General features: G+C 40.0%; 2 protein-coding genes across 2 annotated transcripts; both read left to right on the top strand.

Annotated features, from left to right (window-relative positions):
* The first annotated feature begins 985 nt into the window (after positions 1-985).
* LOC105026386 (forkhead box protein Q1) lies at positions 986-4,312 on the top strand. The gene has a single exon (XM_010897812.4). It carries the CDS (start codon positions 1,255-1,257, stop codon positions 2,311-2,313), a length of 1,059 nt encoding a protein of 352 aa, XP_010896114.2. The 5' UTR covers positions 986-1,254; the 3' UTR covers positions 2,314-4,312.
* Positions 4,313-8,456: 4,144 nt separating this feature from the next.
* foxf2b (forkhead box F2b) lies at positions 8,457-13,722 on the top strand. The gene is made up of 2 exons (XM_010897813.4): positions 8,457-9,998; positions 12,969-13,722. The coding sequence occupies exons 1-2, from the start codon at positions 9,020-9,022 to the stop codon at positions 13,139-13,141; spliced, it is 1,152 nt and encodes a 383-aa protein (XP_010896115.1). The 5' UTR covers positions 8,457-9,019; the 3' UTR covers positions 13,142-13,722.
* Positions 13,723-19,226: the final 5,504 nt, after the last annotated feature.

Below are 19,226 nucleotides of genomic sequence, written 5' to 3'. Positions count from 1 at the left end.
ACAAGTGTTACTCTGGTGTCTGGAAAGGGAGGCCCCAACACCTTGTTTTGTTATGGGTTCTGCATGTAAGAATTCAGTCTATGTGTGTGTGTCTGTGTGTTTTGACCGCAACCTTTGATATAGCATAGGTTTTGTGTGAGGGGCTATGTTGTTATTCTCTGAACAAACGAAGGGAGGAACTTTAAGAGGTTCTAACATTAAAGACGGATTAAGATTGCTGATAGACACAGAACAGACGAGACGATTCAAAGACATCTTCCCTCTTTAGTTTGTCTTTATTCTTTCGTGTTTTAGCAATATATTTCCATTTTGAACCAAGCGAGACTAAATAATAATAAGGCGGTACCTTACATCTTAGGACTAATGATTGCTTTGAACAGAAAAAACACATACGGTGGGCAGATAGTCAGATAGTCAGTGTGTAGATTACATGTGACCAATAGGCCGATTTATGAAAGTATTCACATTTACCAACCCGTTCAAAGAAATGTAACATGGTATTACTCTTCTTATGCAGACGAAACGAAATGTTAGATAATATCTAGGGTTCATCTTAATTCAGTACTAACATAAAAGTATACCTAAAATAAACATGTAAATACATTTAACATGCCCTGAAATAATCTACAAACATAAACAATACAGACGTAAACACATTTTTTCTGTCTGTCTGGTAAACGCACGCCACCTCGCGCGAAACTCTTGTCTGGCATACAATCTAGAGGAATGCAGGTGAGTCACTCAGGTGAGGGAAAGACAAGCACTTCGCAACTTTTCCAAGTAAATGTGGGGGCTCATATTTCTTTAATTATCCTCCTTCTAACTTAATCCTTCTATGCATTTTTATTTCGTTCTACACAGTTTACTCGTGTGGCAGAGAAGAGTGTGCAACAATAAACGCCTCAATCGCTTCAATGGATTTGAGATTAACCGGTGCTCCAGACGATTGACCACGCCCCCTGTGGGCCGTCCTTCTCGGAGGGATTATATTATAACAGGGCGTCTGTCTCCGGAGACAAATCTACTCTCAGTTGCTCAGCAGGCGCGATCTTTTGTGCGTCCAGTTGCGTTCCTCTGTACCACGGAGCTCCCGGACGGAAAGCGACCTCCGCTTTCACTGACAAGTGCACTGGCTGCACTCAAATAGATTCACCGGGTACACCTGCATCTCTCCAAATAACTTTGGAAAAGAACACTCCTCTACAGCTACACTTTGACCGGTGAGAGGAGGAAGAGAACAAGACTGAAATAAACATGAAACTTGAGGTGTTCTCCGCTAGCCACTTCCTTCACAAGCCTATGGAGGTACGCAGTCACAGTGATGCGGAAGCGAGCGTCCCATCTCCCTTATCCGGAGATGAACTGGGCTCGGACGGGGACTGTGTTGCCAACAGCCCGGCACCTGCCACCCCGAACAGTGGCGATGGTAAGGGCAAGCCCTACACCCGTAGACCAAAGCCGCCCTACTCCTACATTGCACTCATCGCCATGGCCATCCGGGACTCCTGCAGTGGTCGGTTGACTCTGGCTGAGATCAACGACTACCTGATGAAGAAGTTTCCTTTCTTCCGTGGCAGCTACACCGGCTGGAGGAACTCCGTGCGCCACAACTTGTCACTGAACGACTGTTTCCTTAAGGTGCTCCGCGACCCGTCCAGACCCTGGGGCAAAGACAACTACTGGATGCTGAACCCGCACAGTGAGTACACCTTCGCGGACGGGGTGTTCCGCCGCAGGAGGAAGCGCATAAGTAAGAGCCGGTCGGACATTGGTGGTTCTATTAAAGACACCGAGAACCGGGACAGCCAGATACCGGACGAGGAAACTCGCATCTCTACCACTCCATCTGCACTCCCCAGGGAGGAAAGGGTGATGGGAGCCACGTTCTCTAGCTCTTCCAGCTCCTTCTCCATCGATAGCATCCTCAGCAAGCCCTTCATTAGGAGGGAGGATAGAGACCACACCGATACGGACACTGCACATGCCAATCCCGGGGCCAATCGTCTCTACTGGCCGGCTGGTGCCCACCACATGCTGCCCTACGCTCTGGCTTATCCACCAGCATCCCCTGCTATGGGGCACCCACACGCATCGCACTCGTACCATCAGGTCAGCCCTGGAACGACGCACATGCTGCACGCGTACAGGTGCAGTCTCGTGGAGCCAGCAGAACGTAGCAGGGACCCACTCACAACTCTCATGACGTCACATGGCCACTTGCCAAGCACCGCGGCTGATTTCTCCTCTGTGAAGATGCACAAAGCTCGTGGTGGCAGCTGTCATCCTTTCCAGATAGACGCATTACTCTCCTAAAGCGAACATAAGGGACAATCATGTAATGGGACAATATGTAATGATATATCTTACAGTTGCCACATGCACTTTTCTATTTGCTTTATGTTTTTCTAATTTCTTGAAAATACATTTCGTTTTCTGATAACGCTTTCAGCAGTGATGTCAAACGTAACGTGTTCTGTTTTTCAAGTAACTTAATTTCTGATTATTCCTAGGACCAAGCAAAATAGTTGCAATCTATCTAATATGATATGTCATTCCACTACGTGTGTGTGTGTGTGTGTGTGTGTCTGGGGGGAGGGGCGTTTAATAGGTCATTTCTACTGTAAACGACGGCTGCACCTTGTGCCAAAAAATGTCTGAGATAATATTCGTATTTATGTGTTGATACAGATTTGTATGACTTGCTGCAGAATATTGTAGCAATACTTTGAAATATTACTCGGATTGTTGACTACTCCAATAACGGAGAATGCACAAAAAGCGAGGAAATACACTGTTAAAAAAAAAAAAAAAAGATTCATGCATGGAGAATGTTTTTAAAGAAAAATAAATACTTCGACTGTTTGGGTGAAAACTATCAATGAAAACCACGAATAGACTATTTATTGTTTATTTTCGTTGGAGAATGCCATGGCAAGCATTACTAAAGCCGTACATGTAAGCACATATGTTTCCGTGAAGTAAAGTCTACTGGAAGGGTGTTTGGAAATTAAGGGCGGAAAAGGTTTAGAGGCTCGTGATCAGATGAAGATCCGATATGTCTGGAACTAGGGTGTAGCGTCGTTTTGGCATCCATCTCATCCCACTTGTTACTGAACTGCCAGAGGAATGAAGAAAAGGTTATGGGTATACATTCATTTCAGACATACATTTCACCCCTCTGCCTACTCTGCACTGAACAACCAGGAAGCAGCAGTCAGGCACAAATTATAAAGGGGGAAATATACAGTTCAGCGATTTACATTAAGCCGACATACATATCATCCTTCTGTCCTCTCCCTGCACGGCATGTATGCACCAAATTATCCCTGGGTTGAGCTATTTCTAAATATTTAACAGTGGTAAGATTATAGTCCAAGAAAGGGGAATGACTAATGTTAAAGTTACACTCAGTCTCCTGTCACAATTTTTGTTTCAAACTGTCTAAATAAAGTGTTACATGTAATAAAACATATTTGTTAAATAAACAAATACAAAACCATAGAATCTGACGCTTTATACGAAGAATATTTCATATTAACAGCAGCATTTGTGGTGATGTTGCTTCAAAGTGAAAAGGTATACTTTAATTTCAACTGACATTAATGTCTCAATTCAATAAAAGCCTAACTGCAGTAGGTTATTTATGAGGTAGCTATTTTACCAGTACGTCAACTTAATTGTTTAAATTAACAGACTGATTTTGGGTAAAATAAAAAAAAATTACGGACCCCTTTCTGGGACTACGTGCTTGCATCTTTTCAGAATTTGAAGTAAATGGGCACCGGATGAATGTAGGCTAAATAAAGAATCTCCTTTAAAAAAAATTATGAGTGGTTTAATTGAATCCCGACCAAAGCTTAGCATTAGGAAAAAATGTGCACATTTCACATAAGGCAAAACATAGACATCCAAGTGGTTAAGAACGAAAACATTCTTTATATTTCTCCTCCAGTCCGAGGATGGAATCTCAGACTTTGGACTTCAGCTCCAAACGTAAACAAGGGTTGAGGATAAATTGTTACAGAGAATACGAGTTGAGTTTGGAGTATGCCTATTCATTCAACATTCACTGTTCTGTGGCGTTCACACAAGCGTAAGAAACATGCCCGGGATCCTACAAACATTCAGATATGACAATACACCACACAGAAGCCTTGTATATCAACCTTCATGTTTCAGTCAAGCAATTCGAAGTCGTCTGACACAAAGTAGTGTAACGATTTTAATTAGAATTCTTATGATTATTATTGTGATTATTTAAATTTTGCCACAATAATAGTAGGCCTATAATAGTGAATGTTTATTTTTGTCAATCATTATATAGAATATTTAAAATACATAGACTAATTTTATTCTTTTGTAGGCTACTATCGGCTTTTTTTCTGCTTAGTTAGATGTACATTTATGCTAATGTATAGATATAACTATAGGTATGGGATGAATTTTACCAGTCCACAACAACGAAGACATAGACATGCACAATAAAAAACAGGTTCAATAATAACAAAAACGTTTTAGTAGGCTTAAGGAACAAAAGACACATTCGATTTCTGTTATCCGTTTTATATTGAGAAATTGTAATTTAGTGTACTTTAAGTCTAAGGTCAGAAAAATAATCACATTTCCAATCAAATCTAATTTCGTGTTTTATTTTTAACAGTCAGGGGACCTGGCCATCGAAACGCGCAGGTTGCCGGTAGGCCTAAATTCTCGAGCTGTCCACGGTCCTGAAGCAGACCCCGAATGTCATTTTATACTCTTCCCCTTCCCCTAACAATGTTAAGAGATAATGTTATTGATAAAGTGGTAGGTTATTCCTGCCACGTGCAGTATCAAAAATAGACATTGCATTGCACCAGAGAGAAGTGAATCATAAATTATTGTATATTGGGTCCATAAGAAGTGACATGTTTTAGTCTTAAAATATCAATAGCAAATTCCTATCCTATAAAATGTGGATACATTTACAAAAGCATTTGACATTTTCTTGACTTTGTTAGGCCCTTCTCGATCTGGTGCACAAATATAGCATATTTAAAGTGGACAAATATTTTTGGCATCATAAAATATGAGTCTTCCAACTCCATCAAGCACATTGATGCATAACGACCTAGGCTTTGACTTGGATTATTTTTTTTTTAAATCCCTTGACAGGTGACACGTGTACTGTCCAGATGCCTTCGAGAAACACCGTCTTCATGTTGCAGGTGACAGGTGAGGTCTAAGCCCCTTTTCAGGAACAATGCTGCTGCCTGCAGGTGAAACACCGGAACAGCACACCTGTATGGCTCGCACTGCTCAGAGCACCAGGAGGAAAGCTATTACAGGTAACCCGACCCGTCATTGTACCGTTATGTTTACAGTCTATGGGCTGTCTAGATTGTGTGTGGAACTGGAACTAGCTTATAGATGGCGCCTCCTACAATTAACCAAATGACTGAGGCTGGGATTAATTGAAACCCATTTTAGCAAAGCTTACTGAGAGTCTATATTTGCAATATTCATCCGGTGAACTTCTGAATAGAGAAAGCAGACCTGTGATTGTGGCCCAGGCCTACTACGTAGATAGCTACTGCAAAGCGAATTTGAGGGAATGTATTCAGGAGCGCTAGTCAGAAAAGGCTGTAGTTATGGTCCAGTGTTTTAGTCCTGCACTCCAGGCACAGTGTTCCAAGCACAATGTTAGGAAGTCCATACAGTCCGTCACTCTGCGGGCAGCTGAACCGCTCGTGAACTGGAGAAAGATCCGGGTGCTCTCCGGCACAAAGTTCCGGGCGGACCTGGACAGGAAGTGGGACTGTGGCGCCTGAAAGCTAGAAATAAAGACGAACATTACTGTTATAATACGTTGGAAGCAAGGCAGTAGGAGTAGGGGGTACAGGGGGACATGAACCCCCCCTCCCCGCCACACCAATGTTAAAAGCAGATAAACTGATCTCCCCCTCACCAAAATACACTGTGCAAGAATTATAAATGTGTCCTGCCCAATACGAAACTCACTCCTACGCCCTTGGACGGAAAATAACAATATTTAAATACATTGCAACACTTCAAAGGGAAAAAATAAAAATAAAGTGACGAGAGGTAAAAGTAGACTCTATGAGAAAAACCAACAACCGGGTCCGTGTTCCTGAGGGAAAAAAATGTTTACGTTTAACAAAAACCTATTATTAGCATAGCAAAACAAAGAATCTATTAAAAAATATCGTGAAATATAAAATCATCTATTCTATAAAAGGTTACAACATTCATTCTACACATATATTCACAAACAAAATATATATTTTTTCTCATCAAATAATATCTGGATGGTGCGTGCCGTATTAAATAATCAGGAACGTAAAAGCAATATCATCAAGCTAAAATACTATAGTGAACACTCAACTAAAATTTATACTAAATATTTGTATCGTTCTACACTTACATTCTTTCTGGCTAAAGTGATCCAAATTCTCACATAACTGCAAAAGGATATCCACCCCGTCTATTAAAAAATCTGAACCCCTCGAAATCTGGGATATTGTTTATGTTGTTTACGAGATATTTTAAAACAGCTATAATAAGAGCTCCTATACGCGTTCTGCTGTGAGCTCGTGCGTAAAAGCAATGGCCTGTCTTCAAAGTGCTCTTGCGCAGAACAAAAGATAGCCACGGAGGCATCCTGATCACGGCGGGGGTCATACGTTCTGATGTCTCAGGAAATTCTAAGGCCATTAGGTTCTACAAACTCTACTGTGTAATGGTGGAAAATGATTTTATCCGCACATCCTTTGTTTTGAAGCGCAAAGGTTATTGTTGATGGCCATTGTTTAAAAATCTCATATCTAAGGCTTTTAAAAGGACCCGGGTTACGAACAGACAGGAGAGAGGGAGAGGGGTGAGGATAGGATGAGAACTGTTTTATTACACTTTTCTTTCTGTGTTTTATAGCTGGACTATCCCAAGCACGATGTTTGTATAAAACCTATTCGGATCGAATGTTTTAATTATGCCTAGTCTACTGTTTACATTTCATTCTTTCTTTTCCACTGTTTGAATTCAGCAGTACAATACAAAATAATGTTCAGGACAAACCAAATCCAGGTGGTAGAAATGAAATGAGTGAGAAGAGGCATACAAAGAGGGTATGAAATACAGGCCCAAATAAAGATAATATCTGATAATATCTGATAGTATGCTATTATATTAATTATTTTATTGCATTTTTTAGAAAAAGACTGTCTGTAGATGTGTATTTTAATCTTGGTTATAAACCGAAATTAGGCTTATAACCCAGATAAACAGCTACAAAAGGTAAGTTATTCACAAAAAACATGTTTATACAGAACTATAGGCAACAAACAAAAAACGAAATATTTCATTTATATAGATTTTATGACGAATAAAGCTGAAAATCTATTATTATTTAGGTGGGAGAATAAAAAATATATATCTAATGCAGACAAACCATTGTAGATGTTGATAAAATAATAATGATAAAAATAATATTACAGCATGATACAGGCCTGCTATATAGTGTCATTAAAATGTCAACACTTAACGTCGGTGTAGGATTGCATTCTCTCTCTGCTATCGTTATTGATATTGATGTTATTATTTTTTAAGACTAAATAATTGCATCATGTTGGACAAATCTGTATTATGATCTGTCTCCATAGGGGAGGAAGCTGTCGACGCCCGCGCGCCTAATTTCGGTTTTCTCTCTCTAATGAACGCGGGGCCCAGGGGACCGGCTCGAGGCCGGGGCAGTAAGCTGACACTGGTGCGCTGTGTGTGGTATCCAGGCCGCGCTTGATGGAAAAAGCCTGCTTCCACTCATGTCAAAGTCATTTACTCAGAACAACCCCCCGCTTACACACGCATGCACTCGGGCGAAAGAGCACCACCTTTCTCTCCACCCTCCTATCCCGGCTCAGCGACGGGCGACAGTTTACTTGAGTCTGTACAATAGTTACTCACAGTCGGGTTTCGGAGACAATTAGGCAAATGAGATTGGATATACAGTATGGTATATCACCAGATATGAGTCAACACAAAATAGTATCAATAGGGAATAACAGCCTGTAAGGTAGTGGATCTGTTATTTAACATTATCATGATGCATGGCAACAAGGTTTATGTTATCTAGTATAATTACACGTCAGTAACAACTCTGAATGCACAAAATGGCAAAAACATGCAAGAAGAGTGTACATAGTTTTTTTTACCTTGTGCGCTTTGCGTGTGGCGCTGTTGATTGGAATGTCTGGGGGAGGTTTGATAGATGGCGTAATTGCGTGTGTTTGAAATGTCAGAAAGAGAGCAGGGGAAGGAGAGAGAGGGTGGATAGGGAGGGATAGAGGAATGGAGAGGGGCTTCACTATGCTGCAGCGACTGGACAGCTGCCAGATTTGGCAATGGAACGGGAGGGGGACTTTAGTCGTCACTGATTTCAGGGGTATTCTAAGATGGGGGTGCGTCTTAGAGGAAAGAAAGATTTACGAAATGATAGGTGGTCGCGTTTTGTTTGGCTGAGCGGCCGCGCGCACTGAATAGAGGAGTCTCGGCGTTTCCTCCCCTTTAGGGATTAAGGCGGGCTATGGCTACTCTGTACGCCGCAGAGCTTCACTCACCGCCACCGTGATACCGAACAGCACCGGAGCCTCTATGACGGACTGAACTCCCGCAAAACGAGTAGTTGAACCGAACCCCCAGCCTTCACTGGATACTCTGCTTCCCTGTTTCTCCCATATTCTGACATTGCACACTCGCAGCACTTTCTCTGCGTAATAGGACATTTCAACAGAAGGGAGAGAGGGGTTTCCCTATCCAAGCACTTTTTGTGGAATTCCGAAAACCTACGGCTTGTGTGATTTCTTTGTAAAGGACGTTAAGAAGAAGCGATATATAATCACCTTCTTCGAATTCTACCAATACCTACCTTTATAGGTCTTGTTCTCTATTTCTCTCACCCCCCCCCCCCTCTCTTTCCTCACGTCACTGCTCAGCTACGCGGCGGTTGTGCGTCAGCGGAGCAGAGATGACGACCGAGATCTCTCAGCAGCAGCTGGACCCACCGCCTCCCCTGAGGTCCAGCCCGGGCACCGGCGTCCTGCACCCCACCATTATGAATCCACAGTCGGCCGTAGACAGCTCATCAGCGGTTGCCAAAGGCAAGAAGGCAAGCTCCGGCCTCAGGCGGCCTGAGAAACCGCCCTACTCCTACATTGCACTCATCGTTATGGCCATACAGAGCTCACCCACCAAGAGGCTCACGCTAAGTGAAATATATCAGTTTCTTCAGGCCCGGTTCCCCTTTTTCAGAGGATCCTACCAGGGATGGAAAAATTCTGTCAGGCACAATCTCTCCCTGAACGAGTGCTTCATCAAGCTGCCCAAAGGGCTAGGCAGGCCGGGGAAAGGCCACTATTGGACGATCGATCCAGCCAGCGAGTTCATGTTCGAAGAGGGCTCATTCCGACGCAGACCCAGAGGCTTTCGGAGAAAATGCCAAGCCCTGAAGCCTATGTACCGGATGATGAACGGCATAGGCTTTGGTACGTCCATTTTACCACAGAGCTTTGATTTTCAGCCACCCTCTGGGTCTCTGGCGTGTCATAGCAACGGTTACAATTTGGACATGATGACCAATTCCATGGCTGGTGGTTACGACGGGTTGGGTGGCGGCCACCACGTACCTCACATGTCCCCTAGCCCCGGATCCACGTATATGGCCAGCTGTCCGGTAGCGTCCAACGGAGACTACGGAGGACCAGACAGCAGCAACAGCCCTGTGCCCTCGTCCCCGGCTATGTCCAGCGCGTTGGACGGACACAGTCATTCTCCATACGCCGGTACCTCCGGACACTGGGCTTCAACCGGCGGCTCCCCGTATATAAAGCAGCAGCCTCTGGCCTCCAGCAGCGCGGCGTCCTCTGGGCTACATTCCGGCATGTCCCCCTACTCCCTGGAGCAGAGCTACCTCCACCAGAACGCAAGGGACACCGCGGATATCTCAGGTAATAAACTTTACATTTTAAATCTTATTCATCTTTGCAGGTTGACAGTTTTCTTGAGACAAACTATAAGCAATATGTAATGAATGTGATGAATTGCCAAATCGTTAGTCCTATTTTTGGGGATTACATTTCGGGTTATTGTGGATCATATACTTATTTTAGGCGAAGAGTCTGTAGCAGCCTATGGCATGACTTACATTCTTATAAACCTATGCTGAGATGGATAGGTAGGTATAGATAGGCTTTTTTATTTTATGTTGTCTAACATTGGCCTCCATACATACTCCTTTTGAAACAATTCCTAAATGGTTCTGTGGATGTTCCTGTGAGGGAATCCTATAACCCTTTTGGGTTTCTACTTTTTTTTGTTCAAAGTCTCCTAAAATGTATCTACCGGAAAAGAAGTGGTTGTCTTATTGGGACAGCTGAATTATCATTTCTACACTTTTTTTCTAAGAACGTGACATTGATTCGTTATAGAGATTATTAGTTTGCAACAAAATTCTCTATAAAAAAAACTGAAAGACTCACAGGGTGACATTATTTTATTTGAGTGACTTAAATAAGTGGCATAAATATCACTGATGGTAAAGTGGGAAATATAAAGGCAACCACAACTTCTACCAATTGAAATTAACAAAATAATTGAAACGGTTTGTTGAAGAGAATAATGCAGGCGCGTTGTCCATATCCATATGTAAAAATGAGCTTGACACAGTTCGCCATAACTTGAACTGTAGCAAACTCTGAACAAGGGACGCTTAGGCCCGTTGATGTATTTTAGATCCATGTAATTTAGTTCATGCTATTTTCTTTTAACATGCTTCTAATTTAACGAGGCTTTAACAAAACTCCTAGGGATTTCTGAGAGGGGAATTATTAATTTTAAAGCCAGGGGGGTCTTGGGGGTTATCTAAACAAAGACTGTGAGTGTCGAACCATGCTGCGGAAGAGTGACGAATATGCGAAGACCTACACGCAAGAGACTCCAGGCCTTGTTAAACTTTATGCAATTTCATATAACGAGAGGACAATCCATTATTTGTGCTCGTGGGGCGCTACACGCCCCATAACCACTGTCAGTCACGTCCATGGTGTTGTCTCTGAAAACCCCGCGCAAAGGCAGCAGCGCGAGGCAAGACCCGCAGGATAGAGGCCTTCATTCTGGTGGAGAGAAAACACCTCACACTGCGCGTGCAGGCGTCACATCTGGAGTCCTTATGACCTTGATGAGGCTCATGCTCTTTCTCTTTCTACCCTTCCCTTCTTTCTCTTGCTCGGATTGTGTTGCTGTCCTGGTATATAAAGATCTATCTTTGACATAGTACCACTTTTCAAATTTTAGATTAACGTATTTGTCTGAAAATTATATTACGCGTATAATGATGATGAATGAAACCGTGTGTTGTTGTTACTGCAGCTCTCAAGGATTAACAGTATAACGTGTCTATTGCCCTCATGAGAAACTGACAATCAAGTAGGGAAAACAAGCGAGGTGAACTAAATCATCTTTCATAAATCAGATTAAGTTTCCAAAAAAGAACAATCTTTAAAAACACTGACGTTTGGTTGTAATGGGCCGGTAAAAATCGCTCTTAACTTTAGTCTAAACACAGATAAAGTTATGTACAGAAATAAACAATTAAAGACTAAACATTTCTCTGGGTCCATTGTGAAGGCGTACACATATGAAACAGTCACAAATTAGATGGTCTCATATAAAATAAGTGCGTCAAGTTAACTAAACTAAACAAACAGAAACGTCAGTATTGAGAAGGCAGTGATTCAGAGGTCAAGTCATGAAAGTGCTTTTCTTAAGGTAATTTTCTGAATTAAAGGAGACATATGTGGTTAAAATGCACGCTTTACATTTTTTGTCGCATTCTATAGCATATTTTACACTGCAAGAAACGAACGACCTGTTTTGTGAAAGCCAAAGCATTACATATATATATTTTTTTTTTGCATGCATGCACATGCACCAACAACCAAATCCCATGGTCGCGTTTGAATAACCTTAAAAAGGAAATAGGCTCAACACGTAGTTTTTTACTTTTAATTTAATGTTATGAAGCAATTCTGGTGAAAGTAAATAGGCCTATTGCTGACACTTCCATAGTTTCTCTAAAAAAAATCGCTAAACCCATTCAGGTACAATTAACTAATCATATATAAAAACATGAAAACAATAGCAGAACAATTCAGAATCCGAATCACCTGTATTTGCAAAACATTTACACTCTTACTCAGAATTGTAAATAGCAATGTAAACGAAACAGAGGAAAAGCTGGAACCACAGCCACGCTGTTTACGCACAGTTTATGTAGGAATATACATATTATATACAACATAGATGAATAAATATAGAACTGTAGTAGGGTTTAGCTTTTACACATATACATTTTACAGGGCAGAAACATCTGAATGCCAAGAGAAGGACATTGGGGTTTATAGTGAATTAGAAATAACTCCACATTATAATATAGGTTCACTGAGTGATTTCATATTTCTGTGCGTGGTGTTATGGGTCTACTATTAATGAAGAGACCATCTCTCATTGTTTACTAGGTAAATTATTGTAAGATGTGTCATTTTAACCAGAGTTAGTTAAAATATTTAACTGCGCACTGAAAATAAAATAACATTAATTCAACCTAAAACACGTTAAAACTAATTTATAACTGATAATAACTAAATATACAAGTTTGTCATTACCTTACATTTTAGGTTGAATAACTTAGATTTTATTTCCAGTGTATAACCATGTCATTTTAAAAAGATACATGCTTCCTGTTTGGCATTCTATATTAATAATTCCTATTTTCAAAAATCTATGACCAATCACACTGTTTTATTCTCGGAAAAGTAAATACCAAATTTGTTTTTTATTTAGTTTAAATGTCAATCATGTAGCGTATTTATTTGCTTAGGAAAACGAATTATTCACTCTTTTGTTTTCTTTTCCTCCAGTGGGGATCCCTCGCTACCAGAGCCACTCGTCACCAGTGTGCGACAGAAAGGATTTTGTCCTGAACTTTAACGGCATCTCCTCGTTCCATCCCTCAGCCACCGGATCATATTATCATCACCATCACCACCATCACCAAAGTCTTTGTCAAGACGTCAAGCCGTGCGTGATGTAGTGCGCATGAAGGTCCCCAACCGTGCGCTGAAGAACATGAAGCGATCGATATAAAATGGAACAACTTACACCGATTCCATAAATGACTGCTAAAACGCTAATACATGGTATGTCATCATTCTAAAGAGAACGAGAAAGGAGGACAGTATTTCTAAGAGTCTGGAAAGAACTTCTAACATCAGGATATATTTACAGTGGTCTCGTCGTTTTGATGAGACTAAAGGATAGTATTATGCTAAAACTGTTTCCCGAAATTAAGGAAGAAAGCGAAAAGCTTCTGACAATGAAACCACTTCGCATTATTCAGTTCTCTGTTGACCAACGTTTTCTTCTTCAAAAGAAGTTTTAAAACGACTTTATGTGTTTGCTGTCGTTAGCTGTGCAACCAAATTTATTTGTATGTAGCCTAACTGGGCCTCTGTTCTGATGTAGGCCTATAACAGTAAATCAAGCCTACACAAAGCTTTTTTAAGAAATAAAGATTGCAACAAATTTGCACTTATTGTATACCCTTATTGTGATTTGCTTAATTTACTGGTTGTAAAGTGTTGTTTCAATAAAGCTGATGTATTTTAGGCTGAACCAGCCTGCTTGATTCTCTCAGAAATACATGCAACTTACTTCAGTTACAATTTGGAACCATTCCAAAAAATCCTCTAAGATAAGTATAGTATATTTTATTTAGTTCCTTTAAAATTCTAATAAGAAAATTCCCAAAAGAGTCCTATAGAATTATTTCCGATAGAAATGTCAATAGGAAATACTGTATGGAAACTCTAATAAGAATCCTATAGGATGGTGCCAAATAATGATAGAAGATTCTAAATCGATTACGTTTATTTAAAGCACTTATTTATTAAAGACTGCACATTATTTGCAAAAAAAAGATAATTTTAAAGAGAACAGTTAAGTAATGAGGCCCAAAGAGTGGATGCCTGGATTTAGCACTTAGCTGTAGTATATGTGCCACACAGCGCCGAGTGGCATTTTGCTATTTTAAACTGGTTACTAAATAGAACAAAAAAAAATATATTACCCTTAGTATACAGTTTGATTTTCCACTTCTTTAAACAAATCAGGATATAGTTAAAATATATATATAACATAGGATTAAAGTATCTAGGGATTCTCTCGATGGTCACGCTAGTTGGACAACAACCAGCTGCATGTCGATATTGCAGATAGTGCACTGCAATATCACCATTCATTTTCTTCGTAAGAGCAACGACTGCCATGGTAACACAACCACATTTACTGTTTCTGAAGAATTGATGAGTGTCAAGTATAGTAGTGAGTTTATGTTAAAGTAGGCCTAAAACATTAATGATTATTTCCCACTTCGATTCAAGACTGGCGTATTTCAATACTTAGTTTTGTCTCATTGCGCCATCTACAGCCTAGCCGGCCTGTCTGGTTAAAGTCTTCGGCGTCACCAGACGTCTTTGCCAAGATGTGAAGAATTTATAAACAAACGACCTGGAGAGGGCCACGTTTATGGAGATGTGACCGCACGGTATTTTTAGACGTACTGTAAACAGAACGCACTTAAGCTAGGCTGTTGGGGGGAGGCAATGAGTTTTCTGTTTGTATACAAATATCATACTCAACATCTTAACAATAATTAAAGCTGCAAGCTGGGTTCAGCATTGTCCCCTTTGTGCCACTAACAGGACACATTTACACACTGTCCTAAGATTATCGAACCGATCATGCAAAATGATTTTGATGTACAGTAATTCTTAACATTTTTAATGCTGTTGACTACCTTTACTCATTAGAGTATTTGTCTTTTAAATTTTTATTGAGCTAACATATGGAATTGTTATAAGATGGTCATTCAAGGGTTCATTTAGCAATTCGATTAGACTTTTATGACCTAAAACGGTGCCTTTACCTCCATGGTGCATAGAAAACTGTTATAGACCAAAATCCTTTCCCTATATCTGAGAGATAAAATAAAACTCATGATACTTTAGTTTTAATTTCCTTTTAGACCAAACCATTAGGTCCTAGAGTTAACTTTAGTGACTTAAAAAAGTGGATGTCACTGAATGAATTCTTATGTAACACCTGCTACATTGTAAAACTACCATCATGTTACCTAGATTCTATAATTTTGGAATTTGTAACTTATTTTTAGTTCAAACAGTTGGGGCCCTACAGACATTTTTATGTATTTTCAGTGAGTAAAGCAATGAGCGTTTTACTCACTGCTTTACTCAAGCCCAATAAAATTCCATACATGAATGGCGGTAGTAGTGGATAAGACTATTTATTAAAAAAAAGCATGACACCATCACGCTGTCTCATGGCCGAGACAATATAATTACTTCTCCAGAACCGCTGAACAAATCTGCACCAAATGGCTTATGGCATTTGTATGCCCATGTCTTTAAACTCAATATTTGGCAAGAGTCTAGCTCAAACAATCCCAACCACTATGAGCCAATGAGCTTGCAGTCCAATAGCACGACCATGAGACCAAAATAAACCATATTTTACTATTTAACTAAACTCATATGTTTGAACATGTGTGCCAAATTTCTTCACTCTGCATAAAACAGATGGAGAACCATTAGTTCTGAATTTGCTCAAACACATTGGTTCTGGACAGTTATAAACAAGTGAACCAATTTCTGTTACAAAACACTTATCCTTAACTGATTTGTTTGCATGTACAGTATGGACCAACTAATGCCTATGCAAAGGTTCATTGGTCAGTAGCAGGCATGCTTTTTTGTCATACTCGTCTGGAAAACTTGGCGCACACCAGATGTTTGGCGCAAGAAGATTCACATTTAAAAAATACAGCAGCTTATAGGTATTTGACATACATTCACTCCTAGTGAAGACGAAGACCCATGAAAATGATACACCTCTATATCACATAGGATGAAGAGGATAAGCTGCCATGGTTTCCTATTTAAATTGCATGTTATAGCAGCCGCATGTGGCCCATTGTACGTGAGTGTGGCCCTTGGCCCATTAGCACCATGCCAAATTTCTCTTTCTTAATCCGTACCATCCCACGTCATGTTGACATCACGGAAAAATGACTTATAATTATAGTTGAGTTTCACAGCTTCAATACTGAACCCTATAATACAATAGGGTTTCAACTGTTCACTACTGAGCCCTTAATTAAACAGTAGGGTTTCACAGCTTCAATACTGAACCCTTAATAATACAATAGGGTTTCACCACTTCCCTACTGAATCCTTAATAATAGAAAGGGTTTCACAGCTTCACTGCTAAACCATTAATGATAAAGCAGGGTTTCACAGCATCACTACAGCACAGAGCTTCACTACTGAACCCTCAGTAATACAGTAGGGTTTCGCAATGTCTCTACCAAACCCTCAACAATACAGCAGAAGCAAATTTGGCATATTCATTCTGGCTCTTTCTTCCCCTCTCTCTTTCACTCTCTCTCTCTAACTCTTCTCTCCGGTCTGTAGACATACATATTCGATATACATATCATATTCCTATATCAGTTATAGAAAGAGGTCTCCTTGGGCGGTTATATTATGATATGTTTAGTTATTGAGAGTACCTCGGTCCACCACCAACACTGATCGACAGCTACCACAGGCCTATAATGGTTAGGATAGAGGAATTATATTAATTGACGATGGCTCCATCTACTGGCCATGTAGAAGGTTTCATTTCACAAATGTGCCATTCCAATGGCAGCTGAAGCAAAATAATTTGACATGATTTACACAATGGGGTTTTCTATAAGTAAATGGGCATATTTGTAACATCTTAGTAACAACGGTTTCTTTGGGAACTGCAAAAAATGTAGACGCAAACCCATCTGTTAAAAAAGCTTGGGTTCAAATGCTAAGGTAATTCTGAAACCATAAGCAGGTGTCAAGCCCAGTGAGGTCTGTTCTTCCAAAATTTTTATTAACAACAAGTGTATGAAAAGCCTTTGACAGGTCAGTATTTCTTCAAAGTTTATTTATCATTATGTTGCAAAAAATGTATGTAGTACAGTGGTTTCAAGAAAGCCAAATATTGATAATAATAATAATAATTAAATTAATAATCAGTGTATTGTTCAAGATAATACAATTGATTTGTCTGTTGTTGTTTTATTGCACACACCACCTGTCTTTGAAAGTGGAGGAGCTGTCAACCCTCTCAAATATATTTTAAGAGGGAAGTGAGGAGAGGAAACAGAGAACCTCGATCACATTTCCTTTGTGCCTCACCTCCCCTCATCATTCCTCTTTCTCAAAATCCCATGGATACATAGATAAAATAGGAAGGACTTCTGATTAGATTCTCTCAAGACAGTTATTTAAATTACATTTTTTATAAATGCTTTTTGTCTATGAAGACAGATTGTTGTAATTTTGTACTACATGTTTACAGGATGTTGGGCAATCACCAGAGGGCACTATTGGCCCCCTGGACATTTCTGGGAATTTCAGAAAAGTCAGGGAACAGAATTTTTTTCTTATTATATCTATAGTAACAGGTTAATAATGTTACACAGTTGCTCAGTGAGTGAGTGAAACATAAACAACCCCAGCAACTACCCTACCTGGCTATTTACAGATGTCCCAATAAACAGAATATACACAGTGCCCTCTAGAATCATTTGAACCCTTGTTAAAGATGAACAACAATGACTATGAAAAAAGGCATTGTTGTTTATTATTTATCACAAATTGATGTAAAGTTGTTAACCAAAAATATTATTCTGAAAAACATGTGCCACAATTATTGGTACCCTGCATTTATAACTTTGAGCGCCCACCGCTTGCCAAGATAACAGCATTGTGGAATGTGTGAGAACACAGGGTTCTCCTGTAATGTTTGATATGGTCTGTGCACACATAACAAGGGATCTGAGATTATTTGTCCATTCAGAATCTCTCCAGTGCCTTCAGAGTCCTTGGTCGTTGCTTGAGGGCTCTCCTCTCCTGCTCACTCCACAGGTTTTCAAAGGGGTTTCAGTCAGGGGATTGGGATGGCCATTGCAAAAGCTTGATCCTGTGGTCAGTGATTCATTTTCTCTTTGAATCGTTGTTTTTTTGGAAAATTCTGCATCGACTCAGTTTTAACTTCGTGGCAGAGGCATGCATTATATTATAACAGTTTGGACAAAAATGTAGGTATCACAAATGAGGGGTTGTGTCTTTAGGAATTAAAGGTCTTAGAGTCAAAGGTCTTATCCAACAATGGAGGACTAGGTTAGGAAAAAATGAAATCATACAACCCCGTTTCCAAAAAAGGTTGGGACACAGTAAAATGGAAATAAAACAGAATGCAAATAGCAGCTAATCATTCAAAAAATATATTCAATAGAAAATAGTACAAATAGAATGTTGAAACTGAAAATGTTTATTGTTCCTTGAAAAAGTATGCCCACTTGGAATTTGATGCCAGCAACACATTTCAAAAAAGCTGGGACGGGGCAACAAAAGACTGGAAAAGTTGTGTATTGCTAAAAAAGAACCCAGTGGAATATCACACAACTAATTAGGTTAATTGACAACAGGTCAGTAACATGATTGGGTATAAAAAGAGCATCTCAGAGAAGTTGAGACTTATAGAAGTAAAGATGGGGAGGGGTTCACCACTCTGAAAGACTGCACAGGCAAATGCAACAATGCAACAATTTAAGAATAAAGTTTGAGGATCTCATCATCTATGGTACATAATATCATTAAAAGTTTCAGAGAAATCTCTGTATGCAAGGGACAAGGCCGAAAACAAATATTGGATGGCCGTGATCTTTGGGGCCTCAGTCAGCACTGCATTAAAAACAGACAGAATTCTGTAGTGAAAATCTCTACATGGGCTCAGGAACACTTCCAAAAACCACAGCTTCAGTACTGAACACTTAATAGTACAATAGGGTGTCTGTGAACTCAGTTTTTCGCTGCAATCACAAATGTAAATTAAAACTCTACCATGTATAGAAGAAACCAGATATAAACAGGATCCAGAAACGCAGTCATGTTCTCTGGTCACAAGCTCATTTAAGATGGACTGAGGCATGTCTAAATAGTAAGAGTCCTGGTGCTAAACTGGCCTCTGTACTCCAGACCCATTGTAATTATTTGGAA

Source organism: Esox lucius, chromosome 8 (genome assembly GCF_011004845.1).
Source record: "Esox lucius isolate fEsoLuc1 chromosome 8, fEsoLuc1.pri, whole genome shotgun sequence".
In the NCBI taxonomy this organism is placed as follows: Eukaryota; Metazoa; Chordata; class Actinopteri; order Esociformes; family Esocidae; genus Esox; species Esox lucius.
The sequence above is the reverse complement of the archived record's forward strand: the minus strand, read 5'-3'. Positions and strand labels throughout refer to the sequence as shown.